The following is a 22396-nucleotide window of genomic DNA, read 5'->3' as shown; positions in this document are numbered from 1 at the left end:
ATTAGTCTTAATAGAGAGAGAAAAAAACACATTTATTCCCCTACTGAGAAAATGTCTTTATTGGTGATACAAAAATTACTAATCTCATCAAGTACTATAGTAAGAAGTCCATGAGAAAATACTGCCAGTAGAAGATAAGTAAAGAAGACACAGGAACTAAATCAAACAGAACACCACAAAGGTCATTTATCAGGCTAAAACATTTCCGAAAATAATGTAGGTTACAGGACACAAAGAATACTTCTTAAAATTGATGAGGACAGTAAAACTAGATATCTAACAATCTTTAGAAACTGGGCAGATTTAAACAGAATAAAGCAGAAAACAAAGTAATTCATTTAGGGGGAAACAGGTATAAAAATCTTTCACTGACATTTAACTACACATCACTAAATTAATTTTTCAGGCTTTCTTTCTTAGCGGGTGCTCAGACTACGACAAGAAAGAAAAGGTCTGTCCAGGTGTGTGTGTGTGTGTGTGTGTGTGTGTGTGTGTGTGTGTGTGTGTGTGTGTGTGTGTGTGTGTGTGTGTGTGTGTGTGTGTGTGTGTGTGTGTAGAGAGAGAGAGAGAGAGAGAGAGTGTGTGTGTATGTGTGGAGTGAAGTAAAACTTAAATGAATTTTAAAAATCAATCTAAAACCTGACCAGGTGTGTGTGTGTGTGTGTGTGTGTGTGTGTGTGTGTGTGTGTGTGTGTGTGTGTAGAGAGAGAGAGAGAGAGAGAGAGAGAGTGTGTGTGTATGTGTGGAGTGAAGTAAAACTTAAATGAATTTTAAAAATCAATCTAAAACCTGAAATTCAAGGCCAAGAAAGAAAAGGTCTGTCCAGGAGTGAAGTAAAACTTAAATGAATTTTAAAAATCAATCTAAAACCTGAAATTCAAGGCCAAGAAAGAAAAGGTCTGTCCAGGTGTGTGTGTGTGTGTCTGTGTGTGTGTGTGTGTGTGTGTGTGTGTGAGAGAGAGAGAGAGAGAGAGAGAGAGAGAGAGAGAGAGAGAGAGAGAGAGAGAGTGTGTGTGTGTGTGTGTGTGTGTGGAGTGAAGTAAAACTTAAATGAATTTTAAAAATCAATCTAAAACCTGAAATTCAAGGCCAGTATTACCTCTACTTTCAAATAAAATCATAACTTCCAATCAATCTAAGGTCACTAAGTGTTCACGGAGGAAACATTTCAGCTAAACAATATGTAGAGGACAAAAAGGAAATATAAAAAAGTAGAGATGGGGATATACATAAAAACAAAGGTAAAAGCAGAAAGTGCTCTCCTAATCCAGGCAATTCACTAATACCAGAGAATCGATTCATATATTTAATCAATCATATATGTCTATACATAATTTTAAATACCAAAAAAGGAGATTTTTAAATTAAGAAACTATTAAAGAACTACATAAATAACATGACTTGTTCTAAAGATGAAAATAATGCACCCCTAAAGCCAAGTCTAAGGTTGTTTTAGTTCTGATTTCCTAGTGTTCTTGATTTCTACTTCCTCCAAAATATGAAAGTAAGAACACACACAACGTGGCCCTTTAAAAATTATTTTTAGAAGAGAATAAAACTAAGCATTAATGCTTCAAAGTGTCTTCAATTCAATTCAACTTCAAATAAGGAGGGGGAAAAATTGGATTTAAATACCAAGACTATTTCTAGAAATTAAATTCAAATGAGAAAGTTAATTAGATCTTCTTTCATAAAATGGCTTTCATTAATCAACATTAGTTCCTCTTCGCTTTCTGCCATTACAGTGGTATCATTACATATCTGAGGTTGTTAATACTTCTCTGAAGACAATCAAGGCAATGTATCTATACTATATTCCTTTTTCATGATACAATCATTAGAATTCTGAAAGTGCACCAAAGTTTAAATATTTAGATGCAACAACTGTTCCAGCTTCTGTGTATCTGTAACTTAAAAATCTTTAAGCCTAAATAAATCAAATATCACCCCAAATGCACTTGGATCAAAAAATAAACAGTAATTCAATGCCAGTGGATATACATGGTAAAAGAACTGATAATTACCCAGAATGAAGGGGAGAAAAAAACTTTAGTTCTAGAAAAAGATAATATTATTTTAAATTGTTCAACTATGATTCAGGTTATACAAAAGTTGTATAAAAGGAGACAAAAGGATCCTGCAAGAAGAATGGTAAATGGGTGGAAATACACTGATAAAAGGAAACATGGGCTCCTTATCTAATTCTCATAAAATAATCTGTACTTTCTGCCAGAAATAATAATAATCTGCCAGTAGGTAAGGCACACAGACCATGTCTCTAATTCCTTCAGGCATCCTAAGACATTTAAATAAGGTGAGTGACCCCTTTCCCCTGTAAGCTCCTTCCTTGTCTCTCCCATAAATTTTTTTTATCATTCTCCTCACATCCACAATCCACTCAAGAGTCTTTCCTTCAGTTGATAATCTCTATTTTCACTCTGAAGAAAGAGAAAGGTTATTAGGTATGGAAGATCAATGATCAGAGGAAAGCTTGTTCCTAGTCAGTCCTGTCCACCGAGTCTGGAACTTCATACCACCTCTGGGAAAAGTTTACTTTAGTTCCTCCTCTCTCTTCAGCACTTTGCTTGTCCCTGTTCCATTGAAGGTCTGCTATGATCCTCTCCCTAGCACATAATAAGTCAAGTCTGTTAAGACTCTGGATACCACCTCCTTTTCTTCACAGTCAAGGTTCTTCCAAGAGCAGTCAGTATTTGCTCACAATCCAACTGCTCCTTAATCAACAATTATCTGGCATCTTGCTCTCATTAGGCTACTAGAACTAAGCCTAAGTGACAAATTCTTAGTCACTTTTTAGTCATTATCTTAGTTGACTTTCATAACATTTAATCCTCCTCGTTATTCTCCTCCTCCTCTCGCTCTCGTATCCACTCCTTTACCTCCTCCTACTCTTTCTCCAGCACACCCATCTTGCCTGCTCACATTTCCTAGCATTACATGCACTATCAGGATGAGTTCATCCATAAAAGCAGTTTTTAAACTTCTGGGTCTCAAACCTGTCTACAAACTTTTAAAAACTGTTGAGGACCTCAAAGAGTCTTTGTTTATGTGGAATATAACTATCGTTTTAACATTTTAGCAGTTAAAACTAAAGACACCAGAACACACAAGTACACAATCAATAAATCATCAGAGTAACTATGTCATCACAAATCTTACAGCCTTTGGAAATTTTCACTGTAAACTCATGAGGAAATGAAAATTTAAAAGCCAAGTATGTTTTAGCAATACTATAAAAAAGGCAAATAATGTCTTTGCACTATTGTGTGCCAAAACCCACTAAGTCTTCATCTTCAATCTGACCTCCTTCTGGAGCTCCAGATAGCCTCCTCTGCTTTGGTCATTTTTGTTTCTTTCCCCAAGCTCCTCAGAGGAGCTAAAGGACAGTTAGGATTGATAATCACTGCCCTACATGTTGAACAAAACCATGCTGCTGTTGTTCCATCGCCCAGTCATGCCCAACTCTTTGCGACCCCATGGACTGCAGCCCGCCATGTGCCATACTTCCATGCGAAAGCACATCCTAGTACCCCTGCCTGCTTTCTTCTCATTCTTTGTCCTTGTCCTCTGAGATGAACCCACAGGCTTTCCTAAGGACTCAACTGTCATCTCTTCTTTGAGGGAAGACCTCTCTTTCTTCTTTGCCTACCTCTCCCCAGGAGGCAGATGGAATTAGAGGTTTCTTGCTCTTTCCTCCCACTGTACCTTGTGCTTACATCCGCTGTAGCACAGCCCACACTGCTTATGTAACTGTTTGCCCTACTAGACACTGATCTCACGTGAAAGCAAGAACTGTGTCCTACTCATTTTTATATTCTGTGCTTTAGACATAGAGGTTAGAAGATAACAGATATGTAATAAATGCTTACTGAAAATACGTTTTTGGAGACTGCTGAACAGCCCCAGAGTGATGTAAAATAAAGCAAAACAAGACTGATGCAATTTCTTTCGTACAAGACTGGACAATTTCATCAAAAGAAAACCCTTCTTGTTTTACAACTTTACATTTAGAAATAAAAGGCAAGCTCATGTATGAAGTGATTCATATATAAACTACAATGAAAATTTCAGCTGAAGTAATCAACCTAACAGTGAATATCAGATGTTTTTCACTTTTAATAGTAAAAGGATAGATGAAAACAAGAGGTTCTTAGTGTCTGAAAAACAGTACTGGGAAGAGGTTAGAAACCAGGGGGATATTATTAGCAGGCTAAAATCTTCATAAATACTAAAAGGAAGTAAAATGTTCAATCAATGAACCAAAAAAGCAAGATATGCATATTATTTATATTATAAGGTGGAAATAAATAGCAGGAAGAAAAGCTAAGAGAATGGAGATCAGGGAGAGGTAAGGGTGGGTGGTAGAGAATGCTATTTAAAAATAATTAATAATAAACTTTCTAATGCTGTCTATAAAAACAAAAACTATTATCTTAAAAAATAAAAAATGTTATGGTTCAGGGGATGGATTACCAAAAGAATAAAATGACATCAGCAGACAATGGAATACTACATAAACTTTACTATTACGTGTACTGGGTAAAAAAGAAGTACTTCTATCCTATAGCTCTTTGCTCTCAACAACTTTACTTCATGACCTACATGAGAATCTGTACTGTGATGTATATGAAGTATCACCCCAAGGGAAATCATTAATTAAGTCATCTCATAGTGAAGCAAAATCTTCCAGACAAATCACTTCTTAAAAGACAAACCCCTGGCCCCAAATTTCCTTCTTCAAATTTTAAGGAAAACATATAATCTGTAGTCATTTCCAAAATATTATGCCACTTAATCATTATTTTGTAAAAATTCCAGATGCTGAACACAAAACAGCAAAAGTCAAAAGATTTTGAAAATTTTCTACTGTGACCCCAAATGTCAAAAGAAAGCCAAGTACATCCAACAGTTACCCAAATTGTATTTCAGTGCAAATACTATTAAGGTCTTAAAAAAACTTTTATAACGTAAAAATACAGCCAAAAGTGAGCCTTAGAATTCTTTGACAGGAGGTGGTTATTTTCTTTCAAACTGATTCTTTTGGAAGAATTCAAATATTGCATCTACAGCTTATATTGGGAATATGGGTACCCAAAAAGAAGGCAGAACTATATAACCACTATAGGTGATCTAACTTTTCCTGTTTTTCTATTAAAAAAAAAAAAATCTATCAAAAACATCAGGTCTAGTGAACATAAAAGAGAAATACCTAAACATAAAACTCTATGAAAAAGGAGGCATGTGAAATTACTACAGAGACCCAAACCTGTGGAAATATCAAGAAATGTTCCAAAATTCAAGAAAACATTCTTGATATGGTTTTTGAAAAAATGTACTTTGACAAGTACATTTGATCTAAACCTACAATTTTTCAGGACTCAGTGTGTATTAATTTGGGGAAAAAAAAAAAAACAACTAAACTGTGATAATCTGGTGCTACAGGGGCTACTAACGCTTACCTCAAGGGAACCTACTGCAGATAAAGTCCCGTCACTTGCACAGTCCTTTCAGCTGCCTGCCAGTTGTCTCTGTGGAAGGGAAAGCCTGATGAGTGAGAGCCCTATGCCACACTCCTTTGGAGTGTCAGGGTGCCTGCACAGAACTCCACAGAACTGTCTACCTAGAGACTCCTAGATGCTTTCAATAAAACAGGGCTTAAAAAGATGCCGCTGTTAATATTCTCCTTCCACTGAACACCAAACTAAATGGCTAAGAGTAACTGGGTGCTAATGACCTATTGGTATTATTATCATGGTGATAAATCTACACTAAACCAAGCAGAAAAAAGACTAAAAATGGATCAAACAGAAATAAGTTAACACTGACAGGGGAAATATACATACACACACGCACAAATGTTGAAAAGTAAGTGACAGAACTCTGTAATCTGAGAAGAGGAAGTATTACAGACTTTTATTTGCAAAAAGTGAAGTTGCAGGATCAACAAATGAATGCTAATACCCAAAGAACCTCCTGTCTAAATATTTTTTTAAATGCCATCAAGAACATCATGCTCAACGTGAACTATACCATGGATCCAAATACCTACTTATAAAATTCCATGTATTTTCTTAATGGGAAGAGTAAGTGGGTAGGAAAGGAAGGAATTTTTCAGATATTTTTAAGCATGTAAAGTGAAAACCAACAGCATGAAATCCCACAAGAAATTTCAAAAAGAAAACAAAAAAATGTGTATCTATATCTCAAAAAGTAAACAAACCTTTACTCAGGACCAAACTAAGAAGGAAGTATAACAAGAAATAGTAGAAAACGGTGAAAAAACAACATATTACAAAAATCATGTTCATCTCTTAGAATGTCTAGCAACTTAAGAACATCTATACCATTAATATAAACGTTCATCTACATAGCCAAAGAAATTATATTTTCTTTCTAATGTCAAATAGTCTTCAGTCTAATGCTATGCTTCTAAACCAGAATAAAATGCTCCTACAAAAAACAAAGATTAACATTTAGCACAAGTATTAAAGAAGGAAAAAAATTAGTTTTAAAAAAGGTGATTCCAATTTTTCCTTTAATAGCGACATTTTAAAAATAAAGTTACTTACCTCTGATTCTTTGTCACTTAAAGATCCCAAGCTTCCAAAACTGTGATTAGAGCTTTCATTATTTGTTGAGGCCTGTGAAAGATGTTTTAAAGGTAAAAATTAGAAGTAATTTTAAATGGAACATATTACAAAGTAAATAATCTATCTTTATAATTAAAAATATAATTCCTTTAAATAAGGAAGACAAATGAAGTAAAAATAAGAAACATTAAAAAAAAAACAACACCAACATCATAACAATATAGTTTAGAATGTTTTATCAAATCAGGTTCTGTTGTGTTTTGGGAACTGACTTCTTAGCTGATTTTTTAGATTATCAGATTCAGAAGCAAAAGAAGTGAGATGTTATTAGGATAAAAAGGGCCTTAGAATTACTTCCCAATAAAAACTAATAGCTTCCTTTAACTAAAAGTATTATTTGTGTTCCTTAATTCCCATCACAATCTTATCAAATTCTATCATATCTCATCCTCACCCCTTTGCCTCTTCATATAAACAAATTGGTCAATCTTCAGTTTCTCTTTGTTTGGGATTAGTCTTTTAAAAGAATCTTATATTAACTTGACCATTTTAACTGCTTCACTGAAGAGTTTCTAAATTTCTTTTACAATATTCAGGGACTGTGACAGTAATGAGCTATCACTCTGTCAGATAACATTTTCTATGTTACTATATGTTTCTATGATGCTTATTATTTTGTGGACTTTTTGGAAATATTAGTACATTAGATCAATGTCTTGCAGGAATGTTTAGACCAGACTAGAGCATATATGCCTAAGAGGACATATGAATGAACCTCATGGACAGGTAGGCCAGCGGACATCTCTGTTTCCCTTCAATCTGTAAGAGTAACTATTAATCCTACCATTACAAGGTTGCAAATTAGCCTATAATTACACTAGACTGACAAATTTCCAATTGATGACTGATATGACATATTGCATATATGTCCAGGGCTATGCTGTAAAGGTTATTTTTAATATAAAACAACACTTCAACTAAGATTCAAGCACTATTTAGAGGAATTTATAATCTAATTAAGACAAGATTTTATCAAATTAGAAACAGGAAACACCATAAACAGAAATTAAAGAATGATAGATTAGAAAGATTCAGGGACAATGGAACCAGTGGCAATGTTTCTGAGCATCCCTAAACACCCAAACCCACATTTACAACAAAACCGAGTGACAAGGAATCTCCATAAATTTCCCTAAAATAGTACATGGGAACAAATCGCCAACAGAAGCTGCACTGTATGAGAAGCAGAAGAAGGAAACACAGTGTCTGACCCATCTGAGAAGAGAGACTCCCCAACCAGCTCTAACTGGAAGGATTTCTGCATCTACCTGAAGTCTGAGGTTGGGGCAGTTAGCCTCTATGGACTCTTTAAACTGACCTCTCACTAACAGCGTCACAATGAGCATAAACTACTGAGCATGGAATCAAAATTGAGTGCATTGAATATAATGAATATAAAGAAATGAGAATAGTGGGGAAGAGAGCAAAGCCTTAGAAATCTTAGAAAGCAAATGCCACACTTCTGAAGAGTTCCCAAAAACAACAGCAGAGGGAGCTCTGTAAGAAATGCCACCCTATTCTCTCAGAACATCCCACCCTCGCCTTCTCCCACAAAGTCCAAAAGTCTGTTCTGTACATCTGTGTCTCTTTTTCTGTTTTGCATATAGGGTTATCGTTACCATCTTTTTAAATTCCATATATATGCGTTAGTATACTGTATTGGTCTTTATCTTTCTGACTTACTTCACTCTTTATAATGGGCTCCAGTTTCATCCATCTCATTAGAACTGATTCAAATGAATCCTTTTTAATGGCTGAGTAATATTCTATAGTGTATATGTACCACAGCAGAGAACACTATCAAGGGTAAAAGAGATCATCAGCCCAGGTTAGATGCATGAGACAAGTGCTCAGGGCTGGTGCTCTGGGAAGACCCAGAGGGATGGGATGGGGAGGGAGGCAGGAGGGGGGATTGGGATGGGGAATACATGTAAATCTATGGCTAATTCATGTCAATGTATGGCAAAAACCACTACAATACCGTAAAGTAATTAGCCTCCAACTAATAAAAATAAATGAAACAAAAAAAAAGAAATGCCACCCTAAACCACAAAAAAGGAAGCAACAGAAAATGATGTAAATCAATCACATGAAATTATAAGGGGAAAAAAAGCATAAGACAGAATTACATTCTGATAATAAAAGCATACCAGGGAAGATGGCGGAGGAATAGGACGGGGAGACCACTTTCTCCCCTACAAATTCATCGAAAGAACACCAGCCCAGGTTGGATACATGAGACAAGTGCTCGGGCCTGGTGCACTGGGAAGACCCAGAGGGATCGGGTGGAGAGGGAGGTGGGAGGGGGGACTGGGATGGGGAATACAGGTAAATCCATGGCTAATTCATTTCAATGTATGACAAAAACTACTGTAATGATGTAAAGTAATTAGCCTCCAACTAATAAAAATAAACGGAAAAAAAAAAAAAAGAACATTTGAACGCTGAGCAAATTTCACAAAACAACTTCTGATCGCTAGCAGAGGACATCAGGCGCCCAGAAAAGCAGCCCATTGTCTTCAAAGGGAGGTAGGACAAAATATAAAAGATAAAAAGGGAGACAAAAGAGCTACGGATGGAGACCCGTCCCGGGAAGGGAGTCTTAATAGAGGAAGTTTCCAATCACCAGGAAACCCTCGCACTGGCGGGACTGGGGGAAGTTTTCGGCAATCTAACTGGGAGGAAAAATTAAATAAGGCCCACAGATTACGTGCCTAAAAGCAACTCCCAGCAGAAAAGTACCCCAGACGCCATAACCCGCCAGCAACAAGCGGGGGCGGAACGGAGAGGAGCGGGCGGCATTGCTTAGGGTAAGGACCGGCCCGAAGACCAATCAGAGGGAGCTTTTTTTAAACTGTGGGATAGCAAGGGACAAAATTAACCGGCCCGAACACACTGCCTGCAGTTCGCAAAACAAAGGGACTGAGAAACTCCAGAGAAGAGCCGGCCCATCCCCGCTGGAGGTAGGAGGCAGGGGGGAGGGGGAAAGGGCAAACTCAGCCCCTGAGAAGCCACCCCCTCCCACACTGCAAACAGGCCCCCGGTTCCTATCTAAAGACTTCCTGAGACCCGACTGGCGGCGCGCGCTGGGGCCGCGGAGGGAAAAAGCGCGCCGTACCCAGGGAGAGTGTGCCCAAGCCTCTGGCTGCCTGAGCCTCGCAGCGGAGGGAAAAGGTGCACCACACCCAGGGAGAGTGCGCCCAAGCCTCTGGCTGCCTGGGCCGCTCGACGCGGAGGGAAAAGGAGCGAGCGCTGCACCCGGGGAGAGTACGCCCAACCCTCTGGCTGCCTGAACCGCTCAGGCCGGGGAAGGCACAAAACGCAGGCGCAAGCGAATTCGCGCTTTTGTGTAGTACCCGAAAACTGGAACCGCACTCAACGCAGGGCCCGCTCCATATAGAGCAGCCGGGAGCCTGAGCAGTGTAGACGGCGAAAGCACTGACACCTGTGAGCGGGGCAAACCCAGTGTGGCCGGAACACGGTGAGTGCTATCCACACAGAGCGGTATCTGTCTGCAGCGCCCCGCCCTCCCCGTAGCAGGACTGAACTGAACTAGCGAACCTAAATAAGAGATCACCTCCGCCCGCCTGTGTCAGGGCGGAAATTAGACACCAAAGAGACGCCAAACAGAAGCCAAATAAACAAAGGGAACCGCTTCAGAAAGGACCGGTGCAACAGATTAAAATCCCTGAAGGTAACACCGACTACACTGGAAGGGGCCTATAGATATCGAGAAGTATAAGCTGGAAAGAGGAGCTATCTGAAATTGAACTGAACCTACACTGACCACAACAACTCCAGAGAAATTCCTAGATATATATGTATTTTTTTTAATTAAAAAAAATTTTTTCTTTCCTTTTTTTTTTTCTCTTTTATTTTCTTTTAAAATTCCCTATTACTCCCCCATTACTCCTCAACTTTCATTTTCATATATTTTTACGATTTTTTTAATTAGGGGAAAAAATTTTTTTTCTTTTTCTTGTTTTTCTCTATTTCCTTTTAAAGTCCTCTAATACTCCTCTATTATTCCTTAATTTTCATTTTTATTTCACTATAACCTTGCCAAAAAAAAAAAAAAACCAAACTTCATATACATTTCTAAATTTTTTGTGTGTTTTTGTTTTTAAATATTGTATTTCAAAGAGTCTAACCTCTACACTAGATTTTTAATCTTTGTTTTTCAGTATGTGATATAAATTTTGTACATTTAAGAATCCAATATTCAGTTCCCATTTCTATTCAGGAGTGTGGTGATTACTCTCCCACTTTTGACTCTCTGTTTTCTACCTCAGAACACCTCTATTTCCTCCTTTCCCCTCCTCTTCCCAATCCAATTCTGTGAATCTTTGTGGGTGTCTGGGCTACGGAGAACACTTTGGGAACAGATAACTGCGTAGATCTGTCTCTCTCCTCTTGAGTCCCCTTTTTCTCCTCCTGCTCACCTCTATCTCCTTCCTCCCTCTTCTATTCTTCATGTAACTCTGTGAACCTCTCTGGTTGTCTCTCACAGTGGAGAATCTTTTCACCATTAATCTAGAAGTTTTATTACCAGTGCTGTATAGTTGGAGAAGTCTTGAGACTATTGGAAGAATAAAACTGAAATCCAGAGGCAGGAGACTTAAGCCCAAAACCTGAGAACACCAGAAAACTCCTGACTACATGGAACATTAAGGAATAAGAGACTATCCAAAAGCCTCCATACCTACACCAAAACGAACCACCACCCAAGAGCCAATAAGCTCCAGTACAAGACATACCACGCAAATTCTTTAGCAACGCAGGAGACCTGAGTGTCAACATACAGGCTGTCCAAAGTCACACCTAACACAAAGACCCATCACAAAACTCATTACTGGACACTCCATTGCACTCCAGAGAGAAGAAATCCAATTCTACGCACCAGAACGCTGACACAAGCTTCCCTAACCAGGAAACCTTGACAAACCAATCGTCCAACCCCACCCACTGGGTGAAACCTCCACAATAAAAAGGAACCACAGACCACAAGAATACAGAAAGCCCGCTCCAGACACAGCAATCTAAACAAGATGAAAAGGCAGAGAAATACCCAACAGGTAAAGGAACATGAAAAAAGCCCACCAAGTCAAACAAAAGAGGAGGAAATAGGGAATCTACCTGAAAAAGAATTTAGAATAGTGATAATAAAAATGATCCAAAATCTTGAAAACAAAATGGAGTTACAAATAAATAGCCTGGAGACAAAGATTGAGAAGATGCAAGAAATGTTAACAAGGACCTAGAAGAAATTAAAAAAAGTCAATTAAAGATTAATAATGAAATAAATGAGATAAAAAACACTCTGGAGGGAACCATGAGTAGAATAACAGAGACAGAAGATAGGATAAGTGAGTTAGAAGATAAAATGGTGGAAATAAATGAAGCAGAGAGGAAAAAAGAAAAAAGAATCAAAAGAAATGAGGACAACCTCAGGGACCTCTGGGACAATGTGAAACGCCCCAACATTCGAATCATAGGAGTCCCAGAAGAAGAAGACAAAAAGAAAGGCCATGAGAAGTTACTCGAGGAGATAATAGCTGAAAACTTCCCTAAAATGGGGAAGGAAATAGCCAACCAAGTCCAAGAAACCCAGAGAGTCCCAAACAGGATAAACCCGAGGCGAAACACCCCAAGACACATATTAATCAAATTAACAAAGATCAAACACAAAGAACAAATATTAAAAGCAGCAAGGGAGAAACAACAAGTAACACACAAAGGGATTCCCAAAAGGATAACAGCTGATCTATCAATAGAAACCCTTCAGGCCAGAAGGGAATGGCAGGACATACTTAAAGTAATGAAAGAGAATAACCTACAACCTAGATTACTCTACCCAGCAAGGATCTCATTCAGATATGAAGGAGAACTCAAAAGCTTTACAGACAAGCAAAAGCTGAGAGAATTCAGCACCACCAAACCAGCTCTTCAACAAATACTAAAGGATCTTCTCTCTAGACAGGAAACACAGAAAGGTGGTATAAACGTGAACCCCAAACAACAAAATAAATGGCAACGGGACCATACCTATCAATAATTACCTTAAATGTAAATGGGTTGAATGCCCCAACCAAAAGACAAAGGCTGGCTGAATGGATACAAAAGCAAGACCCCTATATATGCTGTCTACAAGAGACCCATCTCAAAACAAGGGACACATACAGACTAAAAGTGAAGGGCTGGAAAAAAATATTCCACGCAAACAGAGACCAAAAGAAAGCAGGAGTCGCAATACTCATATCAGATAAAATAGACTTTCAAATAAAGGCTGTGAAAAGAGACAAAGATGGACACTACATAATGATAAAGGATCAATCCAAGAAGAAGATATAACAATTATAAATATATATGCACCCAACATAGGAGCACCGCAATATGTAAGGCAAATGCTAACGAGTATGAAAGAGGAAATTAATAGTAACACAATAATAGTAGGAGACTTTAATACCCCACTCACAACTATGGATAGATCAACTAAACAGAAAATGAACAAGGAAACACAAACTTTAAAGGACACAATGGACCAGCTAGACCTTATTGACATCTATAGGACGTTTCACGCCAAAACAATCAACTTCACCTTTTTCTCAAGTGCACACGGAATCTTCTCCAGAATAGATCTCATCCTGGGCCATAAATCTAGTCTTGGTAAATTCAAAAAAACTGAAATCATTCCAGTCATCGTTTCTGACCACAGTGCAGTAAGATTAGATCTCAATTACAGGAAAAAAATTATTAAAAATTCAAACATATGGAGGCTAAACAACATGCTTCTGAATAACCAACAAATCATAGAAGAAATCAAAAAAGAAATCAAAATATGCATAGAAATGAATGAAAATGAAAACAACAACCCAAAACCTATGGGACACTGTAAAAGCAGTGCTAAGGGGAAGATTCATAGCATTACAGGCCTACCTCAAGAAACAAGAAAAAAGTCAAATAAATAACCTAACTCTACACCTAAAGCAACTAGAGGAGGAAGAAATGAAGAACCCCAGGGTTAGTAGAAGGAAAGAAATCTTAAAAATTAGGGCAGAAATAAATGCAAAAGAAACTAAAGAGACCATAGCAAAAATCAACAAAGCTAAAAGCTGGTTTTTTGAAAAAATAAACAAAATTGACAAACCATTAGCAAGACTGATTAAGAAACAAAGGGAGAAGAACCAAATTAACAAAATTAGAAATGAAAATGGAGAGATCACAACAGACAACCCTGAAATACAAAGGATCGTAAGAGACTACTACCAGCAGCTCTATGCCAATAAAATGGACAAGTTGGAAGAAATGGACAAGTTCTTAGAGAAGTATAACTTTCCAAACTGAACCAGGAAGAAAGAGAAGATCTTAACAAACCCATCACAAGCAAGGAAATCGAAACTGTAATCAGAAATCTTCCAGCAAACAAAAGCCCAGGACCAGATGGCTTCACAGCTGAATTCTACCAAAAATTTAGAGAAGAGCTAACACCTGTCTTACTCAAACTCTTCCAGAAAATTGCAGAAGAAGGTAAACTTCCAAACTCATTCTATGAGGCCACCATCACCCTAATTCCAAAACCAGACAAAGATGCCACAAAAAAAGAAAACTACAGGCCAATATCACTGATGAACATAGATGCAAAAATCCTTAACAAAATTCTAGCAAACAGAATCCAACAACATATTAAAAAAATCATACACCATGACCAAGTGGGCTTTATCCCAGGAATGCAAGGATTCTTTAATATCCGCAAATCAATCAATGTAATACACCACATTAACAAATTGAAAGATAAAAACCATATGATTATCTCAATAGATGCAGAAAAAGCCTTTGACAAAATTCAACATCCATTTATGATTAAAACTCTTCAGAAAGCAGGAATAGAAGGAAAATACCTCAACATAATAAAAGCTATATATGACAAACCCACAGCAAGCATCACCCTCAATGGTGAAAAATTGAAAGCATTTCCCCTGAAATCAGGAACAAGACAAGGGTGCCCACTCTCACCACTACTATTCAACATAGTTTTGGAAGTGTTGGCCACAGCAATCAGGGCAGAAAAAGAAGTAAAAGGAATCCAGATAGGAAAAGAAGAAGTGAAACTCTCGCTGTTTGCAGATGACATGATCCTCTACATAGAAAACCCTAAAGACTCTACCAGAAAATTACTAGAGCTAATCAACGAATACAGTAAATTGCAGGATGTAAAATTAACACACAGAAATCTCTTGCATTCCTATACACTAACAATGAGAAAACAGAAAGAGAAATTAAGGAAACAATCCCATTCACCATTGCAACAAAAAGAATAAAATACTTAGGAGTATATCTACCTAAAGAAACAAAGACCTATACATAGAAAACTATAAAACATTGATGAAAGAAATCAAAGAGGACACAAACAGATGGAGAAATACACCGTGTTCATGGATTGGAAGAATCAATATTGTCAAAATGGCTATACTATCCAAAGCAATCTATAGATTCAGTGCAATCCCTATCAAACTACCAACAGTATTTTTCACAGAACTAGAAAAAATAATTTCACAATTTGTATGGAAATACAAAAAACCTCGAATAGCCAAAGTAATCCTGAGAAAGAAGAATAGAACTGGAGGAATCAACCTGCCTGACTTCAGACTATACTACAAAGCCATAGTCATCAAGACAGTATGGTACTGGCACAAAGACAGAAATATAGATCAATGGAACAGAATAGAAAGTCCAGAGATAAACCCACGAACCTATGGTCACCTTATCTTCGACAAAGGAGGCAAGGATATACAATGGAAAAAAGACAACCTCTTTAACAAGTGGTGCTGGGAAAACTGGTCAACCACCTGTAAAAGAATGAAACTAGAACACTTTCTAACACCATACACAAAAATAAACTCAAAATGGATTAAAGATCTAAATGTAAGACCAGAAACTATAAAACTCCTAGAGGAGAACATAGGCAAAACACTCTCCGACATAAATCACAGAAGGATCCTCTATGACCCACATCCCAGAATTTTAGAAACAAAAGCAAAAATAAACAAATGGGACCTAATGAAACTTAAAAGCTTTTGCACAACAAAGGAAACTATAAGCAAGGTGAAAAGACAGCCCTCAGATTGGGAGAAAATAATAGCAAACAAAGCAACAGACAAAGGATTAATCTCAAAAATATACAAGCAACTCCTGCAGCTCAACTCCAGAAAAATAAATGACCCAATCAAAAAATGGGCCAAAGAACTCAACAGACATTTCTCCAAGGAAGACATACAGATGGCAAAAAAACCACATGAAAAGATGCTCAACATCACTCATTATCAGAGAAATGCAAATCAAAACCACAATGAGGTACCATTACACACCAATCAGGATGGCTGCTAGCCAAAAGTCTACAAGCAATAAATGCTGGAGAGGGTGTGGAGAAAAGGGAACCCTCTTACACTGTTGGTGGGAATGCAAATTAGTACAGCCACTATGGAAAACGGCGTGGAGATTTCTTAAAAAGCTGGAAATAGAACTGCCATATGACCCAACAATCCCACTTCTGGGCATACACACCGAGGAAATCAGATCTGAAAGAGACACGTGTACCCCAATGTTCATCGCAGCACTGTTTATAATAGCCAGGACATGGAAGCAACCTAGATGCCCATCAGCAGACGAATGGATGAGGAAGCTGTGGTACATATACACCATGGAATATTACTCGGCCATTAAAAAGAATTCATTTGAATCAGTTCTAATGAGATGGATGAAACTGGAGCCCATTATACAGAGTGAAGTAAGCCAGAAAGATAAAGACCATTACAGTATACTAACACATATATATGGAATTTAGAAAGATGGTAACGATAACCCTATATGCAAAACAGAAAAAGAGACTCAGATGTATAGAACAGACTTGTGGACTCTGTGGGAGAAGGCGAGGGTGGGATGTTTCGAGAGAACAGCATCGAAACATGTATATTATCTAGGGTGAAACAGATCACCAGCCCAGGCTGGATGCATGAGACAAGTGCTCGGGCCTGGTGCACTGGGAGGACCCGAAGGGATCGGGTGGAGAGGGAGGTGGGAGGGGGGACCAGGATGGGGAATACATGTAAATCCATGGCTAATTCATTTCAATGTATGACAAAAACCACTGCAATGTTGTAAAGTAATTAGCCTCCAACTAATAAAAATAAATGGAAAAAATAAATAAATTTTAAAAAAAAGCATACCAGGAAAATATGCCCACTAAATAGATGAATTTATAACCAATCATTTCAAAATGAGCTAGAAAAATGACTCAAGACATGAAAGAATAACACAAATCAGATGTCAAAAAACTAAGAAGGTAACGGAATTCAGGAAAGTATCAGAAATTGAAAAAAAAATTTTCAAAAATGAAGATTAAACCTGAACAAACCCAAGAGAAAATATATACAACACATAATGCTTTAAGAGAACAAGAAGGTAAAAAGGAGGAACAGTTTTGGAATCAAACAAACTGAAGAGATTAAAAGGGTGATAGAAAGCAATCACTTAAATAAAGTAATAAGGATCCAACATTCCAGTAACAGAAGTCTTTAAAGACCACCACCACAAGAGAACAAATTAGTAAAGACTATAATTTGAAAAAACTTTTTTGAAAACAAAAACCAAAATCTGAAACTACTGACTGAAGGAGCACCACGTACACTTAAGAATTCAGCCCAGAAGGCCAACATCTGATATTCCAAAGGCAACACTTCACTTATGTCAGAAGAAAACAGAACAACATATTTCAGATATTCAAGGAAAAAACTATGAATAAAGTATCTTACATTTGGTACAATTGATGTTTCATCACATGGAAGACACAGAAACTTATCAAAATGCCAAAAATTGGGAAACACTGCTCCCAAGATGGCAAGCAATAACATTCTTGCTGACACAGATTAGATAAGTACATGGAATAGAGTACAAAATTTAACAGCTAAATGTATGCAAAATTTTTTAAAAACTATGGTATGGAAATTCATGGAAAGCCCAAGCAAAAAATTTTATACTATTTTCAATCATCTCTGTGGTCACTGTGATAGTATATACATTGTTGAGACTGCTGTGTGTGAGATACAGAAAGGAGTAAATAGTTAAATACATAAATTAATTAAATTATTTTAAAAACATGAGATTTTTACCTTTCAAAAAAAAATATACACTCCACAGACCCTGCCGTCAGTAAGAACTCAATATCTCTTATCAGAACAACAGTCACACAGACAACAATAAATTCCAGAAAAAAAGTATATAAAACAACTACCTAAGGGCACTTGAGCAATCAAAAACAAGCAGAATCTGGTTAGAAGACAATATTTGGAAGGAAGAAACAGAATTGGATGGGTTTCCTATTTCTACAGCTTTTGCCTGAGAAGACCCCTAGATTGAGCTGCACAGAGCAGCTGAAATTTGAATCCAAAGATGCAGTCTTACTGGTTTGAAAATTGGGAGTTTGAAGCTGCCACAGTAACTGCAAAGTGAGAGGATACATACTGGAAAATAAAGAACCACAAAGAGAGAGAGAACCACCAAGAACTGTACGCATGTCTCTGGCTGGTCACTGACCTATGCAAGAGTGGAACAGATTCTAAGCATCCCGTAAGATTAAAACAAATGAATAGAGAGACATCAGCTGCCATCCTCTTCAGGAAGACACAGTTTAGATTTCAGTTCAGCCAAGTTAACTGCTTGCAAATACAAAATAATAACCAAAATACTAACACTCTCCATAAAAACACACTAAATCCCAAAGTAACTACAATGTATCATTACAGTATGCAGGATATAATACAAAATTTCTAAGCACATGAAGAAACAAGAAAATAACACCCATAGACAATCAATAGAGGCCAACCACAAGGTAACCCAGATAATAAAATTAGCAGACAAAGATCTTAAAGCAGCCACCTGTAAGCATGCTCAAGACAAGAAGGTAAAATAAACTTGTAACTAAATGAACAAACTGGAAATTTCAGCAGAGAAATAAAAATGTGAAAAAGTGCCAAATGGAAATACCAAACTGAAAAATTCACTTTCTAAAATAAAAATTCACAGTATGGGTTTAACAGAGAATGGATAAAGTACTGAAGACAGATCAAAAATTAGTGCAACTAAGAAACAGAGAAAAATAATGAAAAACAGTTATTTGCTAAACACTATTAAGTAGTCTAATACATGAATTTGGAGTCACAGGAGAGAAAAGAACAAAAAAAATTTTTTTGAAGAAATAGGCAGAAAATTCTGAACACTGGTGAAAGACATAAATTTACACACTGATGATCCCAAGCAAGATAAGTACAAAGAAAATCATACCTAGGTACATCACAGTCAAACTGCTGAAAACCAAAGGAAAAAGTCTTACCACAATGAGGTATCAACCTCATACCTATTAGGGTGGCTATTATCAAAAAGACAAGAAATAACAAGTCAAGTTGGTGAGGATGCGGAGACAAGAGAACTTTCCTACACTGCTGGTTGGAATGTAAATTGGTGCAGCCACTAGGGAAAACAGTGTGGGGTTTCCTCAAAAAATTATAAAACTACCATGTGCATGTGTCCACACTCAGTCATGTCCTACTCTTTGTGACCCCATGGACTGTAGCCTACCAGGCGTCTCTGTCCATGAGATTCTGCAGGGAGAAACACTCAAGTGGGTTGTCATTTCCTCCTCCAGGGGCTCTTCCTGACTGGGGATAGGGCCCATGTCTCCCGGATTAGCGTGCAGATTTTTTACCACTGATCCACCTGGAGCGCCTCCACATCCTTGCCAAGAGCTACCGTGTGTTCAGGAATTCCATTTCTAGATGTCTATCTGAAGAAAACAAAAATAGTGACTCAAAATTATACCTGCACCTCAGTGTTCACTGCAGCATTATTTACAGTAGACAAGACATGGAAGCAACCTACGTTGTCTATCAATTGATGAATGGATAAGGAAAATGTGATGTGTGTGTGTGTGTGTGTGTATGTGTGTATGTGTATAAGAACACTATTCAGCCATTAAGAAAAAAGGAAATCTTTCCATTTGTGGCAACTTAGAACCTGAAGACACTATGCTAAGTGAAATATGTCAGAGAAAGACAAATACCTTCTGATCTCGCTTATGTGTGGAATCTTAAAAAAACAATAAAAATTTAAAAACCCAAGCTCAAAGATATAGAGAAGAGATTGGTGGTTGCCAGAGACAAGTGGGGGATGAGGGAGAAATGGATAAATGGGGTCAAAAGGTACAAACTTCCAGTTATAAAACAAATAAGTTATAAAACAAACAAATATAAAACAAATTATATCCTCATATAATGTACAGCATGGCAACAGTAGTTAATAATATTGTATTTGCATATTTGAAAGCTGCTGAGAAAGTAAATCTTAAAAACCCTCATCACAAGGAAAACAATTATAACCATGTATGGTGATGTTAACTAGACTGTGGGGATCACTTTGTAACATACACAAATATGGAATCATTATATTGTATACATGTGATCTAATCTACATGTAATCTTAAACATCACTTATACCTCAATAAAAAACTTACAATTAAAAAAAAGTAAAATATTGAAAGCAGTCACAGAAAGATAACACATTACATTCATTAGAACAAAAAAGGATATGACTGACAGCTAGCTTGTCACAATAGGTATTGGAGGTCAGACTTCATCTCTGAAAATGTAAGCCAAGAGAACCCTGGATTGAGACACATAAGGCACAGATGAGGAAAGAGGGCCTTAAGTGCACAGCTACACGCTAAATGAAGGCACTCAGCACTTTCTGTGCTAAACTAGAAAGGTAGCAGCCAAATGTAAACTCTTCAGGCTGAAGATTACAGAATTTCTCTCTAGGAAAACAAACCATCGTTTAAGAGACAAGACTTACGGAGACCAAGAATCAAACATCTCTCAGAAAAATGACCCAGTCAAGTCATCCTACTGAAGTAAATCCTGCCTACTCAAACAACACTTCTACTAAGTGTTCCAGTGCCTAACGTATAGATATGAAGAAGGCCCCGTTATCACCAGATATCTGAAAATATAAACAAAAAAATTTTTTTAACCCACGGGAAAAAGACAACCCAGGAAGCAGAAAAAAAACTTCAAACAAAAATTAAAACTTTCACTAATACCCTAGTAACAGCAAACTACGAAAATGAAACATTTTAAGAACAACCCAAAAGGACTCTCCCTGGCTGTCCAACAGTTAATACGCCACACCTCCACTGCATGGGGAGCAAGTTTTATCCCTAGCTGGAGTCTAAGGTCCTGCATGCCGCACAGTGTGGTCAAAGTCAAATAAATAAATAAACAATTTTTAAATTAAAAAAAGGAGAGAGTGAATGCCCGCCCACCCCCACTGCCCCCACCCCCGCCGCAAAAAAAAAAAAACAACAAAACACCACTCCTGGAAATTAAAAACATGATAGCAGAAACACACAGAAAACAAACTGGATGAATTCAAAGATAAAGCTGAAGAAACCTTCCCAGGAAGAGAAAAAAAGTCAAAGAAAAAAGAAAACTAGAGAATCTGTCCAAGAGGCACTGTTCCAAATAAGAGTTCCTGAAAAAAGAAAGAAGATTAATGAGGTAAAATTATCAAAGAAATAATTGAAGAAACTTTTAAAGAACTGTTAAACATTAGTTTCTGGATTGGAAGGACACACTTCTGAATCAAGCACACTGGTTCAAGGAAAATCTATACCAACACACATTATAATGAATTTAAATGCCAAGGATGTGAAGCTTATAGAGAAGAATAAACAGGAACATCTACATAGATCAGGAATAAGAGCACTGGAGTGCTCAGGAGTAACACGGGAAGCTAGAAAGCAATGGAACAATGCCTTCAAAACTCTGTTAAAATGATTTCCAACCTAGAATCCTACACCCAAACTAACAGCTAAGTAGGAAGAGGACAATACGCAAGGTCTCACATATCTGACTACCCATTTATCTGCTTCAACAAACAAAAGAATAAACCAAGAATGAGGAAAATAGGGCATCTTAAATGTTTCTTAAAAACAGGAGCTCAAACACGGGACAGACACAGAATGAATTCCCATGAAGATAAATAAGAGGGATTCCAGGATGAGAGGCACCCAGAAGACACAGAGAGTAACTAGCCTAGATTTTAGAGGCTGTAAGTAAGTAAATGTTAGTTGCTCAGTTGTGCCCGACTCTTTGCGACCCCATGAACTGCAGCCCACCAGGCTCCTGTGTCCATGAGATTTTCCAGGCAAGGATACTAGAGTGGGTTGCCATTTCCTTCTCCAGGGGATGTTCCTGACCCAGGGATCGAACCTGGGTCTCCTGCACTGCAGGCAGATTCCTTACCTACTGAGCTATGGGTCAGAGGCTATGCCGACAGAAAAATAAGAAGAAAACAGGTAAATAAACATATTTGAAAAAAGATTAATACATATCTGCTAGAGATTATATGGAAGCTTACATGAATACTGATGAACTAAAGAAATAAGTCAACTCTAGGAAAAACAAAAAGTTGTACAGCAGTATTAACAGAAACATAATCATGGAATCTCACAGCTGTAAATAAAATTTACAGTCATAATATAAACAATGAAATAATGATCTAACCAAAAACTAAAATATATCTAAATTAGGATAGGGTTGTGGAAGCTTGAGGGTTGGATAATATAAGTGTAACACCTCATCTTTTATAAAAGGAAGTCAATAAATATAAAAAAAAAACTG

At 37.3% G+C, this 22396-nt stretch overlaps 1 protein-coding gene across 3 annotated transcripts in view; it reads right to left on the bottom strand.

Moving 5' to 3' along the window:
- The window catches only part of TLK1 (tousled like kinase 1), a 164197-nt gene that overhangs the window by 72108 nt on the left and 69693 nt on the right, over positions 1-22396 (bottom strand). For all 3 annotated transcript variants that reach the window (XM_020890458.2, XM_070476040.1, XM_020890459.2), the window contains exon 3: positions 6588-6659. In XM_020890458.2, coding sequence (XP_020746117.1) covers positions 6588-6659 — 72 coding nt within the window. The remainder of the gene's footprint in view (positions 1-6587; positions 6660-22396) is intronic.

The sequence above is a fragment of the Odocoileus virginianus genome, chromosome 13 (genome assembly GCF_023699985.2).
Source record: "Odocoileus virginianus isolate 20LAN1187 ecotype Illinois chromosome 13, Ovbor_1.2, whole genome shotgun sequence".
Classification (NCBI taxonomy): Eukaryota; Metazoa; Chordata; class Mammalia; order Artiodactyla; family Cervidae; genus Odocoileus; species Odocoileus virginianus.
This window is presented reverse-complemented; position numbering and strand designations above follow the sequence as displayed.